The following is a 17346-nucleotide window of genomic DNA, read 5'->3' on the forward strand; positions in this document are numbered from 1 at the left end:
GAAAACAACAAAAACAATAAAGAAAGCTTAAAATTAATTTATTTACAAAATTTACAAGTGAGTCAGGTCTGGTAAAAGATAAAACCATAAATACAAAGAAACCAAAAGGCAGCTCTAAACAAAAACAAGTTAAATAAACAAAAGTAGCTGTAAGAAAAAAAAGGCAAAACTAAACAACAGCAGGCAGAAAAAAACCAAACATACGTCCTCCATCGGGGCACCAAGACAGCCCTCAGCTGTGCAACAGGGACAAACCCATCAACCAGAAAAACCCCGATGGAGACGTCAGACAGCCTCACACTGTCATCAAAGATGAGCAGCTCGTGGTCACACGACTACTCATGGTCACACTCCACCTCTACGACGTGCTCCACTTCGTAGGGCGTGCTCCAATTTGTTGCTCAAAACTCGGACCAACGCCGACTCCAAAAACTGCCTGCTGCTGCTGCCACTGCCGCTACTTTTGCTGCCCTACCAGACCCGACTGAAGACAGAAAAACGGCAGCTCACCACGAAAACATAAAAAACTTTGAAGGTAAGGAGGCAGCAATCCACAAAGGGAACGAGCGGGAACCAGCAGTTCCCATAAAACCATCACTTAACGTGACAATATATATATATATATATATATATATATATATATATATATATATATATTTTATATATATATACACACAATATCGTATATATATTGTCAGTGGCAGTGTCTCGTCATGTGAAAAATATTCCATAGTCATGATGCAAGATGATTTAAATAGAATTTCACAAGTATGAAATGTTTGAGCGAATTTCTTTTTCCATGTAATCTATATATATACTGTACATATATATACAAATATACATATATATAGATATATATTACCTCAAATATCTCTTAACATCATATTCACGAATGTTTAGGGATGACCAACACCCGGGGAGAATTATAATCGATGAGTGCATCTGCCTCGGCCTTGATTCGAAGCTGGGTCCCTGATTTAGAACTTCAATCCCCTTGGGTACAAGATTTTTCTTGGTTTGGTGTACTCGATGTTAAGTTATATTTGCTACTTAATATCGAAGTACGAAAATGTCTCGCGCGTGTAAGTGACTGCTTACTCACACACACACATACATACACACACACACTTGTACCCAAGGGGATTTGAAGTTCTAAATCAGAGGCCCAGCTTCGAATCCAGGCCGAGAGAGATGCACTTATCGATTATAATTCCCCCATGGGTGTTGGTCATCCCTAAACATTCGTGAATTCGATGTTAAGAGATATTTGAGGTATATATATATATATATATATATATATATATATATATATATATATATATATATATATATATATATATATATATATATATATATATATATATAGATTACATGGGAAAAGAGATTCGCTCAAACATTTCATACTTGTGGAATTCTATTTAAGTCATCTTGAGTCATGAGTACGGAACATGTTAGACATGACAAGACTGCCGCTGACAATACACTTTGTAGAATTTTGGTCAGCCATGTTCCTATTAACGAGGTAAAGAGTTAAATTTGAGAGAGAGAGAGAGAGAGAGAGAGAGAGAGAGAGAGAGAGAGAGAGAGAGAGAGAGCAGTTTATATTTAGTTTAACTCGGACCACTGAGCTGATTAACAGCTCTCCTAGGGCTGGCCTGAAGGATTAGATTTATTTTACGTGGCTAAGAACCAATTTGTTACCTAGCAACGGACATACAGCTTATTGTGGAATCCGAACCACATTATAAAGCGGAGAAAGGAATTTCTGTCACCAGAAATAAATTCCTCTTATTCTTCATTGGCCAGTCGGAGATTCGAACGCAGGCCAGCAGAGTGCTAGCCAAGAACGGAACCCACCTGCCCAATGAGGAACTAATAGAGAGAGAGAGAGAGAGAGAGAGAGAGAGAGAGAGAGAGAGAGAGAGAGAAGATGCAGTCACAATTTAGTGTGATAATCGATTGTACGAATGCACTATTGATACATTTATTGATTTTTTTTATGATTGTTGTATTATTAGTAGTAATTGTTACTTTATTATTTTGAATGAAATTGTCCCTTTCCAACAGTTCCATTATGCCATCCTCTTCGTCTGTCTTTTAGTCCTCCCCCTGTTTTGTTAAATTGCTCCTCGTACCGTTCGCTGAATTCTAGATGGACTTTCCATTTCCAGTGAAGGCAGAATACGAAGCTTGAGCGACAGCGCTCGTTAGCAATTTCCTTAAATTCCAGAGCCAATATATTTGCAGTCTCTCTCTCTCTCTCTCTCTCTCTTCGTGACTGAGAACAACGGATGAAAACAAATATCATGAATACTTATTCAATCAAGAGTAACCTTCAATCATCACGTCACAATTAATACGTAACTGCTAACAAGGACGATGACATTTAACACGTTACTGCTTAGAATGAGAGAGCACAGTGATTATCTATCATTATCTTCACAATAATTATCCATCATTATCTTCCACATATAAGATTGCTTATGCTGGTCGCTGGTATAGTGGTTAGCGTCTTGGTATGCCACTCAGGTGTCATGAGTTCGCGCCTCCTCCAGGGCGATGAAAATCACTGCCTCTATATCATGATCAGTTGCTGCCGCTGTGTGGAGTCAGTGGTGGGAGGTTGAAACCAGCGTTCTTTGGAAGCTTGAATTTCAAGTCAGTCACCCCTGTGTGCTTCTTCCATATAAATAGGTTTTATCTATTAAATAAAATAAAAAGAATATCGTTGTGTCTTTAGATGGATCTCAGCTGGTGTATCATTTTGATTCTGAGCTTTACGGGATCCATTTTCGATGAGGGTTCCTCCTAAAGTTAGATTCCTTCCGAATTCTGCTTGTAAACACGTTCATTTCCTGAAATTCATGATGCACGTCCAGATCGTATTCAGCGTTTCAAGAAGCATGATGCTCTGAATATACCGGGGGAGCTTTTCAGTCAGAAAATTATAATTTATATAATTCCCTTGGAGGGATTCGAACTTAAAGGGATTAGCAAGAATAAACTGTTCATTCCTTTTTATCAGTATAATAAAAAAGAATAAGCAGCTTATTCTTACTACTTTTTCTTTTACTAGAAGATTTTAGTTTCTGTAAAAGAAAACTATTGTTCCGGCTTTGTCTGTCCGTCCGCACTTTTAACTGTCCGCCCTCAGATCTTAAAAACTACTGAGGCTAGAGGGCTGCAAATTGGTATGTTAATCATCCACCTACCAATCATCAAACATACCAAATTGCAGCCCCCTAGCCTCAGTAGCTGTTATTTTATTTAAGGTTAAAGTTAGCCACAATGGTGCGTCTGGCAACGATGTAGGACAGGCCACACCGGATCGTGTTTAAAGTTTCATGGGCCGCGGCTCATACAGCATTATACCGAGACCACCGGAAGATAGATCCATTTTCGGCGGCCTTGCTTATACGCTGTAGCGGCTGTACAGAAAACTTCGGCGCATTTTTTACTTGTTTCTTATTGTCTAAGTTCTCTCACATTGAGGACCGACATTGAATGCGTTTTCTTCAACAGCAAATGAATCAGGACTTGAGGCACTTTGTATTTTTAGTAATCAAGTAGGCTGTGTGAACGTTATCTTTCAATTGTCTGATCTCCATTGAAAGACAAATATAATATTCTGTGGAACGGTCTTAGTAATAGTTAACATAAATTTTCGTAATGAATAACAGATGGATTTTTGTTGTTTTTCTGGCAATTTCCCTGAGTTTAAGGGCTATTCTGTTTCAAGCTTGCTCCAGAGTATTACACTGTTCACTGTAGCAAAGACATATTATTTGCTAACTATTCTCATTATGTAAAACAAATTTAAATAATATTTGCATCATCATGCAGTTAATACTTGCCTGGCCATTTGATTTGATTAGGAAACTGGAAAAGAAAATTTGTAGTTTTTGTCAGATATTGACCGTTAGTGTTGATATTCAGTTCAAGAAGAAAAGTTTCCATCAAATCCATGTTGAATTAGACTGGCTTACCTTGATGAGAGTACAAGGCAACCTCTCTCTAACCCATTAACAAGCAACCATTTTTGCCAGCTTTTTGTGCCTCGGTCGTCTCTGCGTTCAGATATGCCAAAGGCTTCCCTTTCAAAGGCAGAGTTTTTGTTCTGGCAGTGAATGCGTTCTGGAGAAGCTATAACCGGCTCCAAGGGGACGGATTCCCCGGATCTTTCCTAGATAGCGACCCCCAAGGGTTTTCGGGGGTCGTTGTCTAGGACTAATATTTCTTGGGGGTCATTACCTTTATGATATTTAGTCTTTTGTTTATGTTTTTACGGTAATCCCCTATTTCCTCATTGGACGAGTCAGTAGAGTTCTCGGCTAGCACTCTGCTAGGCCCGAGTTCGAGTCTCAGGGCGACCAATGAGGAATTAGAGGAATTTATTTCTGGTGATAGAAATTCATTTCTCGGCATAATGTGGTTCGGATTCCACAATAAGCTGTAGGTCCCATTGATAGGTAACCAATTGGTTCTTAGACGCGTAAAATAAGTCTAATCCTTCAGGCCAGCCCTAGGAGAGCTGTTAATCGGCTCAGTGGTCTGGTTAAACTAAGGTATACTTACGGTAATCCCCAACGGGCTTGTACTAAACACGCCGCAAAGGTGGATACATACCGGGTTAAATCGTGGGGTTTACTATCTAGGAAAGATTCGATTCCCCAGACAATTGTATTGTTAGCTTCCAGTGACTAGAAATTTCTTGTATAAGATTTTTTCAAAGCAATGATGTCTGCAGAGGACTCTGTATAAGCATATGCTGTTGAAAAGTTTTTATACGTTGCTGTAGTGGGGGCGGGGACGGGAACCGGTCATCTACCTAGACTTCTGCCAAAATATCCTCATATCAATTCGATCAGCCGGTATTGTTCTTACAGCGCCTTTAATGATCATGTTAGCTTTAAACTGAGACCTGATGCAGGAGAAACATTATTTGCCGTTAATCAAATTCTTCTTATTAGTTTTCGTCATGTCCAGAAATTGGTTGTAGTTACAACCTTGTTAAACCTCAAGATCGTCACACAACTTTCATTTATTATATATTTATATATACATGTACTTTATATTTATATATATATATATATATATATATATATATATATATATATATATATATACATACACATATATATATATATATACACGCAACAATGACGATTTGTCCACGTGAATCGTTCTGCTTAAACTGCTGTATTTTGCATATCAGATTAAAAAAACTGGTCTAAGAGTCTCATACGTATTGAAACTTTCACAAATTTTAGACCAAATAATCTCAGGCGATTGAACCTAATTAAAGTAAAGATTGACATCAGTTTGCCAGCCTTCATCATGCTCCGCATGTAGGGGATATAGCTAAGTATAACGAATTTTCCGCTGTCCTTTCTAAATAAGCAGATCTTATTATACTTTAACGAAATCCGGTGTGGCTGGCATGTCCTTTGACATAAGATATTCAATTGTTCAGTGCATAAAATTAATTCATTTATGTTATAATAATGTGTAGCTACCTCAAATTCCATCCGATTTTCCTCTGAGTATGCCACTAAATAGGTCAGTTTAATAATAAATAATATTAATTAAATACATTAGATTAGTTGTAGCTTTATTAATAATCTTCATCGTCATCATTGTCATCATCATCATAATAATAGTAATGATGGTTCAAGAACGTTAAAATCCCAAATCCCTTTCCCTTGGTAAATGAAATTGGTTCCCAAAACTGCACTCATTTCTCCCTCTCTCTGTCACACCCCTCTCTCTCTCTCTCTCTCTCTCTCTCTCTCTCTCGCCGGATTGCAGCTAGCTTTGAAGTTTAAGCTCATGAATTATTCTTGGGCGTTTAACCAGGCATGCGGGCATCTATTAGCTTTATAGGAATGTTTCCTGGTAATTAAAATTAATTAATTTATTTATCTCCTCAAAACATCCATTTGTGTTTTTCAGATAGCTGAATATTTACGAGATGAAAAGAAATTTAGTTCACCGAGTAATTAATTTATTTTCATTGTTTCCTGCCCCAAACCAATTACTTTATTTCCTCTCTTTGTATCCCCGGTGTATCCATGCATCTATTCCCAGTAAAAATAAGACTCCCGCGACCCGAGAGAAAATAATATCATCTTTTGCAGATAATTTCATTAGCGCTCTCCTCTCCTTATTCCCTTTTGCATTAATTACCTACGTTAGTTTTTACGTTGCACTTTGACCAATTTGAATAAATAAGAATGTAAAAATATCATAACTGACTCCATACTAAATATTCTAAATTTTTCGGTATGCTGTTCAGCTTTAAGTAAGTGTGAACGGTCCATTTTGTTCGTCTTCGACAAAGGATTATGAATTCAGTTTGTTGTATGAAGTCCAAAGATGACCCCACATATGAAGTTTCCAGACTTTTCCTCAGTTTTACCCTGAATCAGAGTACGGCAGTTGTGATCTTTCTCCCTTAAGATTTTACTCTATCAAACAAAGTATATCCTATACAAAAACTGGTATTACGCTGACAGGTACACAGCTGTTATAGATTCAGTAGGCTGATGGTTACGTTTTCGACACCAGATTTGAGGAGCACGAAAAATGTGGAGAGCAAGATTTTTTCTTTTTCTTTGTGACGCTGTACAGGGAACAGAAATTCATAGATGTTGGTTGTGGCGAATATAATAATAAATATTCTCCCTGAATAATTCAGTAAAGCGATGATGCCACTGCCCGTGAAGTCTTTTCTTAAGGTCAAGGTTGCTGTGTTGTAAAAAGAAAATTTATATTTCTTCTCCAAAGTTCGGCTTTCAAGGAAATACTTGATCATAGGCATCTCAAACAAGGGCAAAGGCTTACAAATTCATGGTACAGGAAATGAACCTTGGGGCTTTTTAAAGATATTGGTCTAGCCTGACGTTTGCATCAGTGCTGACGTGGTTTCGCCTGTGCCATGATTCTATTGGGTTATGTAAATATGCTTCGGGTGTCGTCGGTGGTATAAGTGTTTGTCTTCTCATAATCAGTTCAACGCGTTTATCTAGATTTCCAGCAGATGCGCTATTCCAAGATTATTCTGATGTTAACATATAAGCCATCCTACGTTTTGTTTTTAAGGCAAGGAGAAAAAAATATATACCTTAGTTTTACCAGACCACTGAGCTGATTAACAGCTCTCCTAGGGCTGGCCCGAAGGATTAGACTTATTTTACGTGGCTAAGAACCAATTGGTTACTTAGCAACGGGACGTACAGCTTACTGTGGAATCCGAACCACATTATAGCGAGAAATTAATTTCTATCACCAGAAATAAATTCCTCTAACTCTTCATCAGCCGGCCGGGAATCGAACTCCGGCCCAGATCCTTTACCTTTGGTTGTAGCGAAATACTCCTAATAAAACCTTGTCTTGAAACGAACTAATTCTTTGCATAGAAATTTGAGCTAATGAGTGTTAACAGCCCATAGGTTTATAAATTGACTACTGCACTTGTATAACTGAAGCAATCGCTCAACTGACTCTGTCAGTAAGGGTGACACTGTACTTGTATAACTGAAGTTATCGCACAACTGACTCTGTCAGAAAGGGTGATACTGTACTTGTATAACTGAAGTTATCGCACAACTGACTCTGTCAGAAAGGGTGATACTGTACTTGTATAACTGAAGTTATCGCACAACTGACTCTGTCAGAAAGGGTGACAACTTGGTGCTTGTCATCTTTCCTGTAGTAGATGGTGTTATTGAACATAAACAGTTGATAACGTTTTGTTCCACACCAGGTTCTGAGCACCATATATATGAACACTCCCAAAAGGAAAGATGGCTTTTATTGCATTTTTATGCGCTATTCAAGTCAATAAGACCTGTCAAATGCAATGGTTTACATGGCAGCAACATACCCCCATAGATAAAACTGCTAATCTTATCCTAACAATAACTATCATCGTTGACAAACAATAAAATATCCATTAAATCATTCATTTTACATTCAAAATGTTTTGTGATTCTCTGCCACCTGCAACAATTTTGTTACCTCCTTCCAGATCTTGTTACCTCCTTGAATAAGGTGCCTGGATCAAACAAGTTTCAAATTGTTGTAATGAATGTATTAAAAAATTGATCACCATCTTGAAGAAAGTAGAATCAATTTTCTTCTTAATGGATATTTGTAACTTAATATTCAAGAGTATAAGAAAGCCATGTTAATTAGAGTCAGGACTACCGTCATACACAGACACACACACACACACACACATATATATATATATATATATATATATATATATATATATATATATATATATATATATATATATATATACATATATATGTTTATATATATATATATATATATATATATATATATATATATATATATATATATATATAAATATATTTATATATATATATATATATATATATATATATATATATATATATATATATATATAATATATATATGTATGTGTATATATATAGATATGTAATGATATGTCTATGCATATATACATATATATATATATATATATATATATATATATATATATATATATATATATATATAATAGAGAATATTTAACAGTCATACATATATATATATATATATATATATATATATATATATATATATATATATATATATTGTATTATATATATATGAGCATATATATGTATGTAACCATGCGGGTTTATGATGATTTCAGTCTCACAGAGACCTAAGTGATCCATTCGGGAATAGCTACTGTATGCACAAGAGGAGGTCAGATGTTTAGAAACCCTTTGTAATCTGGACTTCATTCTCGAACATGCTGGTTATGCTGAAGGTTAGCAAACAAGAGGCAAAAGGATGTATAAGGTTCTGCGATTTTCAGACATACGAAAATAAATAAAAAAATTGCCTCGACGGTGCATAGCGTTCAACTATTATTTTCCCTTCAAGAAATCAATTGCAAGTCACTTTTAATTTCATAATCATTATTTGGGTTCCTTGAGATGGTGCAGTGCTGGATGTCAAACCTAAAGCAGACCTCCCAACTATCTCTCTCTCTCTCTCTCTCTCTCTCCACTCTCTCTCCACTGTAGGCATTACTGAAGGTTCTTTGCAGCGTGCCTTCGCCACCTAGCTGCAAACCCCTTTCGTTCCTTTTACTGTACCTCCTTTCACATTCACTTTCTTCCATCATACTCTCCCCCTACCCCTAACAATTGATTCATAGTGCAACTGCGAGGTTTCCCTCCTGTTACACCTTTCAAACTTACCTAGTGTCAATTTCTGTTTCAGCGCCGAGTGACCTCATCGGTCCCAGTGCTTGGCCTTTGGCCAAAATTCTGTATTCAGTTCAGTTCTCTCTCTCTCTCTCTCTCTCTCTCTCTCTCTCTCTCTCTCTCTCTCAACATGTCTTCATCTTCATCTTTCTGAAATTTCGCCGTCCTTTCCTTCTCCCGGATTCTGAATGGCCAGAACATATCAAAACCAGCGACTCGCGCAAGTGCTGCCTTTCCCAGCATCGCGCCTCGCCTCTCCCGTCTCATTCACGTGACAGAGAAGAAATTGTAACGTCATCTGAAATTGCCTCGAAAATTTCGCAGATTCTTCTTCCAAATAAAGATATCCAAACACGGAGTCATTTGTTATGGTGTTTTTTTTTTCCCTTTCATTTCTTCAGTCAGAATGATGGTGGCCTCTCTCTCTCTCTCTCTCTCTCTCTCTCTCTCTCTCTCTCTCTCTCTCTCTCTCTCTCTCGTTATTGAAGAGCGGAGGTTTGCAGTTAATGTTTGTACCTAGATTTTTTATTAATTACCACAAATTACTCTTTTCTGATTTTGATTTCTCAACGACTCGAGATGCAACATGGATTATATATATACATATATGTGTGTGTGTGTGTGTGTGTGTGTGTGTGTGTGCGCGCGCGCGTTCCTTTGCCTTTTTTAGTTTAAAATTTTGTCCATACTCTAATGCGTTTTTATGATAAAGATAAGTTCTGGAGTTGTTGAATTTTAAATTCGTGATAAATCTATCTTATCTTTAAGGCATTAAAAGTAAAAATAATTAATATAATTACTTGTAGTGCTAATGTAATGCTTTATCCTTTGCTTAATACTTTGATTTTTTATAGCACAAGGGAACCGAATTTGGAACCTAGGATGACAAAGCTCTTAAAAAAAAAGGATCACATTTGATGTCATAACTTTCTGAAAAATAAATGATGCAATGGAAAATTAAAATGATATGCAATTCTACTCAGATATTCAGTTCATTTATTCATTCTCTCTATTGTTTCTACTTTCAAGTATAAATAGAATAGTGCTTGTGTATGTGCAAGAGATCTTAAACGAACGCATCATCATATTATGTTTTTATTTCGCTATTTTGTCCAATTATGGTTATTAAATGTTCATTTGTTATTAGAAACTCAAAGCATGACATTCAGATATTTATTTCTCTGGCTTAAAGTTATTTAATGTTCATATCGCATTATAAACTCAAAGCATGACACTCAGGTATTTATTTCTCTAACTGAAAGTTATTAAATGTTCATTTGTTGTTAGGAACTCAAAGCATGACACTCTGATATTTATTTCTCTGACTTAATGTTATTAAATGTTCATTTGTTGTTAGAAACTCAAACCATGACACTCAGATATTTATTTCTCTGACTTAATGTTATTAAATGTTCATTTCTTATTAGAAACTGAAAGCATGACATTCAGCTATTTATTTCCCTGACTTAAAGTTATTAATAGTTCATCTGTTATTAGAAACTCAAAGCATGACATTCAGATATTTATTTCTCAGACTTAAAGTTATTAAATGTTTATTTGTTATTAGAAACTCAAAGCATGACACTTAGATATTTGTTTCTCTGGCTTAAAGTTATCAAGTGTTCATTTGTTATTAGAAACTCAAAGCATGGCACTCAGATATTTATTTCTCTGATTTAAAGTTATTGGATGTTTATTTGTTATTAGAAACTCAAAGCATGAAACTCAGATACTTATTTCTCTGACTTAATGTTATTAAATGTTCATTTGATATTAGAAACTCAAAGCATGACACTCAGATATTTATTTCTCTGACTTAATGTTATTAAATGTTAATTTGTTATTAGAAACTGAAAGCATGACATTCAGTTATTTATTTCTCTAACTTAAGGTTATTAAATGTTTATTTGTTATTAGAAACTCAAAGCATGACACTTAGATACTTATTTCTCTGACTTAAAGTTATTAAATGTTCATTTGTTATTAGAAACTCAAAGCATGACACTCAGATATTTATTTCTCTGACTTAATGTTATTAAATGTTCAATTGTTATTAGAAACTCAAAGCATGACACTCACATATTTATTTCTCTGACTTAATGTTATTAAATGTTAATTTGTTATTAGAAACTGAAAGCATAACATTCAGCTATTTATTTGTCTGATTTAAAGTTATTAAATGTTTATTTGTTATTAGAAACTCAAAGCATGACACTCACATATTTATTTCTCTGACTTAATGTTATTAAATGTTAATTTGTTATTAGAAACTGAAAGCATGACATTCAGCTATTTATTTCTCTAACTTAAGGTTATTAAATGTTTATTTGATATTAGAAACTCAAAGCATGACACTTAGATACTTATTTCTCTGACTTAAAGTTATTAAATGTTCATTTGTTATTAGAAACTCAAAGCATGACACTCAGATATTTATTTCTGACTTAATGTTATTAAATGTTCATTTGTTATTAGAAACTCAAAGCATGACATTCACATATTTATTTCTCTGACTTAATGTTATTAAATGTTAATTTGTTATTAGAAACTCAAAGCATAACATTCAGCTATTTATTTCCCTGATTTGGTTATTAAATGTTTATTTGTTATTAGGCATGACACTCACATATTTATTTCTCTGACTTAATGTTATTAAATGTTAATTTGTTATTAGAAATTCATCAATTCAGCTATTTATTTCTCTGATTTAAAGAGTTATTAAATGTTCATTTGTTATTAGAAACTCAAAGCATGACACTCACATATTTATTTCCTGACTTAATGTAATTAAATGTTAATTTGTTATTAGAAACTGAAAGCATGACATTCAGCTATTTATTTCTCTGATTTAAAGTTATTAAATGTTTATTTGTTATTAGAAACTCAAAGCATGACACTAAGATATTTATTTCTCTGACTTAAAGTTATTAAATGTTCATTTGTTATTAGAAACTCAAAGCATGACACTCAGATATTTATTTCTCTGACTTAATGTTATTAAATGTTAATTTGTTATTAGAAACTCAAAGCATGACATTCAGACAATTTCTCTGCCTTAAATTTATTAAATATTCATGTCGTATTAGAAACTCACAGCATGACATTCAGATATTTATTTCTCTCACTTAAAGTTATTAAATGTTCATGTCGTATTAGCATCTCAATGCATGGCATTCAGACATTTATTTCTCCGGCTTAAATAGGCAGATTGAGCTACTCCAAAGGAACACTGTACCTCCTTGGTACTGATTTCGTGGATGACACAGATTTTTTCGAATTCGAGGTCTCAATCTCCAAGGACGTGAGGGAAGAAAAGTCAATAGCCCAAGTTGTCCTGAAAGAAGATGATGTGCCGATCCTGAGAGCCAAGTGAGCATAGTGTGAAACTGAGTTGAAAACATTTCATTAGGTCTTTTCCCTACTACTCTAAGAAGAGTATTTCTTTATATCAATTACGTAAAAGAGTCGATTTCCTTGACCTGCCTAAATCATGAAGATGTCATCATTATCCCTGTGACCATCACTAAGTTTATTATATTTTAAGATTGAAATTTTTTTTTAATCGATGGCAGGTGTCTTGCTCAAGAGTTCTGCAGGGCTTTCCCGGACGGCTTCTATATTAACCCTTCGTATCAGCTGGATATGACGATGGAGTGTATATCAGCATGTGACAAGCCACTGAAGTACGAGTGGGTAGCTTATGACTATATAACAACACATTTCGTCAAACCTGAGTATTTATATATAGTAAAGTTAGCAGGTGATCTCTATCATATAATCATATATATATATATATATATATATATATATATATATATATATATATATATATATATATATATATATATATATATATATAATGCCTATATATATAACAATGATCATTAACTGTTAAGAAGTAAAACTGATTTCGGTGAAGCATACTTAATTGTTCTTTTCACAGAAATATATACAGTTTTTCTACTCTCATCCGAAAAGTTTATACACGAACCCTCTGTGAATAGGATGGTGTAATTTAAGGCAAACTATTTGTGTACAAAGATTAGCTGTCATGTTTATGTTTACGTTTCAGGTGCAACTGACCAAGAAGTGGGTGTAAGTGTTGCATTCCACAAGGATCATATACAGGAAGATATGATCATTCTCTCGGGAACAGCGACCAATTCATTAAATAAAATAGGTAAAGAAACATGCTTTACATATAAATATATATATATATATATATATATATATATATATATATATATATATATATATATATATATATATATATATATATATATAAATATGTGTGTGTGTGTTATACAGTATATATATATAAATATATATTAATTATACATATATATATATATATATATATATATATATATATATATATATATGTATGTATATATATATATATATATATATAATATATATATATATATATATATATATATATATATATATGTATGTATATATATATATATATATATATATATATATATATATATTATATTCATATATATCTCTAATTTTTGTGAACAATGGAACTTCATTCTCTCATAATGGCTTACATACTTACGTGTGTTAATATGCAGTATTCTAAGCCCAAATTCTGTTGCATATATATATATATATATATATATATATATATATATATATATATATATATATATATATATATATATACATATATATATATATATATATATATATATATATATATATATATATATATATATATATATATATATGTATATGTATATATATATATATATATATATATATATATATATATATATATATATATATATATATATATATATATATATAAGTGTGTGTGTGTAAAACTAATCGGTTTTATATCAAGCAGGCGTTAAATCATCACAGGTCATCGCCGCATAAAAACTAATCATGTATGCTATATAAGTATATATATATATAATTATATGTATATATATATATATGTATATATATATATATATATATATATATATATATATATATATATATATATATATATGTATATAAATATATAGTATATATATATATTATACATATATATATATGTATATATACATGTATAAATAGTATATTATCTATATATATATATGTGTGTTTATATATATATATATATATATATTATGTACACACTTTTAGCAGGCACAGGATTTAATTCTGGAGGCGATGACCTGGGATGTCTTGACGTCTGCTTGATATAAAACTGAAGAGTGTGCCTTGCTTCTCCTCCTGCATCTCACTGTTATTGTGATGATTATTATCATTTTTCTTCCAGGTGCGAGTTCGTTCTTCTTGTGGTACAACAGACCGCCCTCAGGCGGAACGTGTGAGTTGATACACCCTCCGACGAATAAAGCTTTAATCAGCAAATACGTTTTGCAATGCAAGGGTTGGACGGATCGCGAAGAATTACCTATGAGTTATAAGATATCCTGTAAGTATTAACTGGCCTCTCTCTCTCTCTCTCTCTCTCTCTCTCTCTCTCTCTCTCTCTAGGCACTTACAAATATCTTTATGTATGTTTCCCTGTGCTCAAACATTTAGATGTGCAAATTCATTCTGCACGTTATTTCATAAACCATGATGGCGCATGCGTATTTTTGGGTCTTTCATAGGGTGTTCCACTAGATTACAATATACACAGAACGATATTCTAAACAAACAGATGAGGTCAAACGCTAAAATAATGTTAATCTGTCAGTCTAAATAAGCCGCTCAGAGTGAAGACAGACACTTAATTTTCATTTAGATTTTTCTACAAGAAAAGTTTTATTTTGTGTACCGGAGAATGTCTAATACTCATTTTTATAACTTGATTTGAATAAAGCATTACAAGGTATAATTTGCACTTGTTTTTTCGGAGCTTCTTCCATATGAATATGGTTCATCTTCTGAATAATAATAATAATAATAATAATAATAATAATAATAATAATAATAATAATAATAATAATAATAATAATAATAATATAATAATATATATATATATATATATATATATATATATATATATATATATATATATATATATATATATATATATATATATATATATATATATATACATACATATACACTGTCTTAAAAGTACAGTAATATAATAGATGGATGAAAGAGCAATATCCAGCCCGTGGGACGTGTATTATAGTACTAGAATTTTAACCAAGTTAACGTTAACTTTGTTTGTGCATTGTTGCATGTAGGCCAGTGGTAAGAGAGGATGGAGAACGAAAAGTCTAAACTTGTATTGTGTTTCCCGTATACTATTTGTGTTAAAGAAAAATATACAGATACGAATTACGTTACATATATATGTGTATGTATGTGTGTGTATGTGTGTGTGTGCTGTGACAGAGAGAGAGAGAGAGAGATAGAAAGAGAGAGAAAGAGAGAGAGAGAGATAAAATGTTAAATTATTACTTTATAAGTAAACTCACTTGAAATGTAAGCATAACTCGTAATTTGCAGTGGTACACGAGAGCACAGGCAAAGAGACGACGATGGCCACCTTAAACCACGCCAACAAAGAGATCCAGTCCATGGAGCTGCTCTTCCCTCCAGGGACATTCAAAGTTCTCGTGACAGTCATCGACCAGTGGCAAGCTTACACGGAAGTTGTGTTGGAAGAGAGATTAGAGGTAACGGAATGAAGTAATTAACAAATCTTACAATTGCTTCAACGACTCCCCCCGCCTTCCCCGTAGGGGGTTAGTGCCGTCAGTGCACCTCGTGCGATGCACTGCAGGCACTGCTTAAAGGTTCTTTCCAGCGTCAAGCCCTTCGTTGGCTGAGTCGGTTGAGCTTCGGACTGTCACTCGATGGGCCGGAGTTCAATTCCCCCGGCCGGCTGATGAAGAGTTAGAGGAATGTATTTCTGGTGATAGAAATTAATTTCTCGCTATAATGTGGTTCGGATTCCACATTCCACAATAAGCTGTAGGTCCCGTTGCTAAGTAACCAATTGGTTCTTAGCCACGTAAAATAAGTCTAATCCTTCGGGCCAGCCCTGGGAGAGCTGTTAATCAGCTCAGTGGTCTGGTAAAACTAAGGCATACTTAACTTTTTTTCTTTCCAGCGTTCCTGCGACCCCTAGCTGCAACCCATTTCATTCCTATTACTGTACCTCCTTTCATATTCTCTTTCTTCCATCTTGCTATCCACCCTCTCCGAAGAATTGTTTCTTAGTGTAAATGCGAGGGTTTCCTCCTGTTACACCTTTCAGACCTTTCAACTCTCAGTTTCCTCTTCAGCGCTGGATGACCTCATAGGTCCCAGTGCTTGGCCTTTGGCCAAAATTCAATATTCAATTTAATTCAACGACTCTCCCTGCATACAAGAATTGTAACACTGACATCTCCCTTCATTAGTTAGATTTAACGGTTCAACAGCAAGCATATTTTTTACCAGTTTTGTGATTGATTATTAAGTTTATACCCATTACTATCATGCAACAGTAAGCTATAAGAAAGGCAACCGTCAGTGTCACAGACATTCTCGAAATTCATCGAGGTAGAACCTACAGCATGACTTTCACTTTTTGATCATTTATAATTGGTTTATCTTTCCTGGTCTTTTCTTTTCCTTCTTGGATGTTAGGGTCGTTTACTATAAATATGTATGTATGTATATATATATATGTTATCTATATATATAGAAAATATATATATATATATATATATATATATGTGTGTTGTGTGTTATATATATAATAGAAAAAGATATATATATATATATATATATATATATATATATATATATATATATATATATATATATTACAGATGAAGTTCATTGCTATAAAAGCCACTGACAAATACTGAAGGTCCCTGAGAGAAAGTTAACGATTTAGTCCACTTTCAAATCAGCACTTTCAGGGATCCCTCTTTTCTTCCAAATCTCTCTGACCAAAATATTCCTTTCCATTGCCATCGAATTCCAAAGCCACTTAAAACCATGTTATGTCTTGTGCTCTGTGATTTCCCATGAATTTCTTATCTTTCACGGAAGTTATTTACGTAAGAGGCTTGCTTACCTAAGATTTTTAATGGCATTCAAGATTCACAAGCAATTTCTTTCCACAGAACCTGTTCAA

General features: G+C 33.7%; 1 protein-coding gene across 1 annotated transcript in view; it reads left to right on the forward strand.

Moving 5' to 3' along the window:
• The first annotated feature begins 1069 nt into the window (after positions 1–1069).
• Positions 1070–17346, forward strand: part of LOC136834061 (location of vulva defective 1-like) — an 80260-nt gene continuing 63983 nt past the window's right edge. Inside the window, 6 exon segments of the mRNA XM_067096317.1 lie at positions 1070–1082; positions 12455–12620; positions 12824–13011; positions 13324–13431; positions 14530–14688; positions 15723–15892. Coding sequence (XP_066952418.1) covers positions 1070–1082; positions 12455–12620; positions 12824–13011; positions 13324–13431; positions 14530–14688; positions 15723–15892 — 804 coding nt within the window.

This window comes from Macrobrachium rosenbergii, chromosome 53 (assembly GCF_040412425.1).
Source record: "Macrobrachium rosenbergii isolate ZJJX-2024 chromosome 53, ASM4041242v1, whole genome shotgun sequence".
Classification (NCBI taxonomy): domain Eukaryota; kingdom Metazoa; phylum Arthropoda; class Malacostraca; order Decapoda; family Palaemonidae; genus Macrobrachium; species Macrobrachium rosenbergii.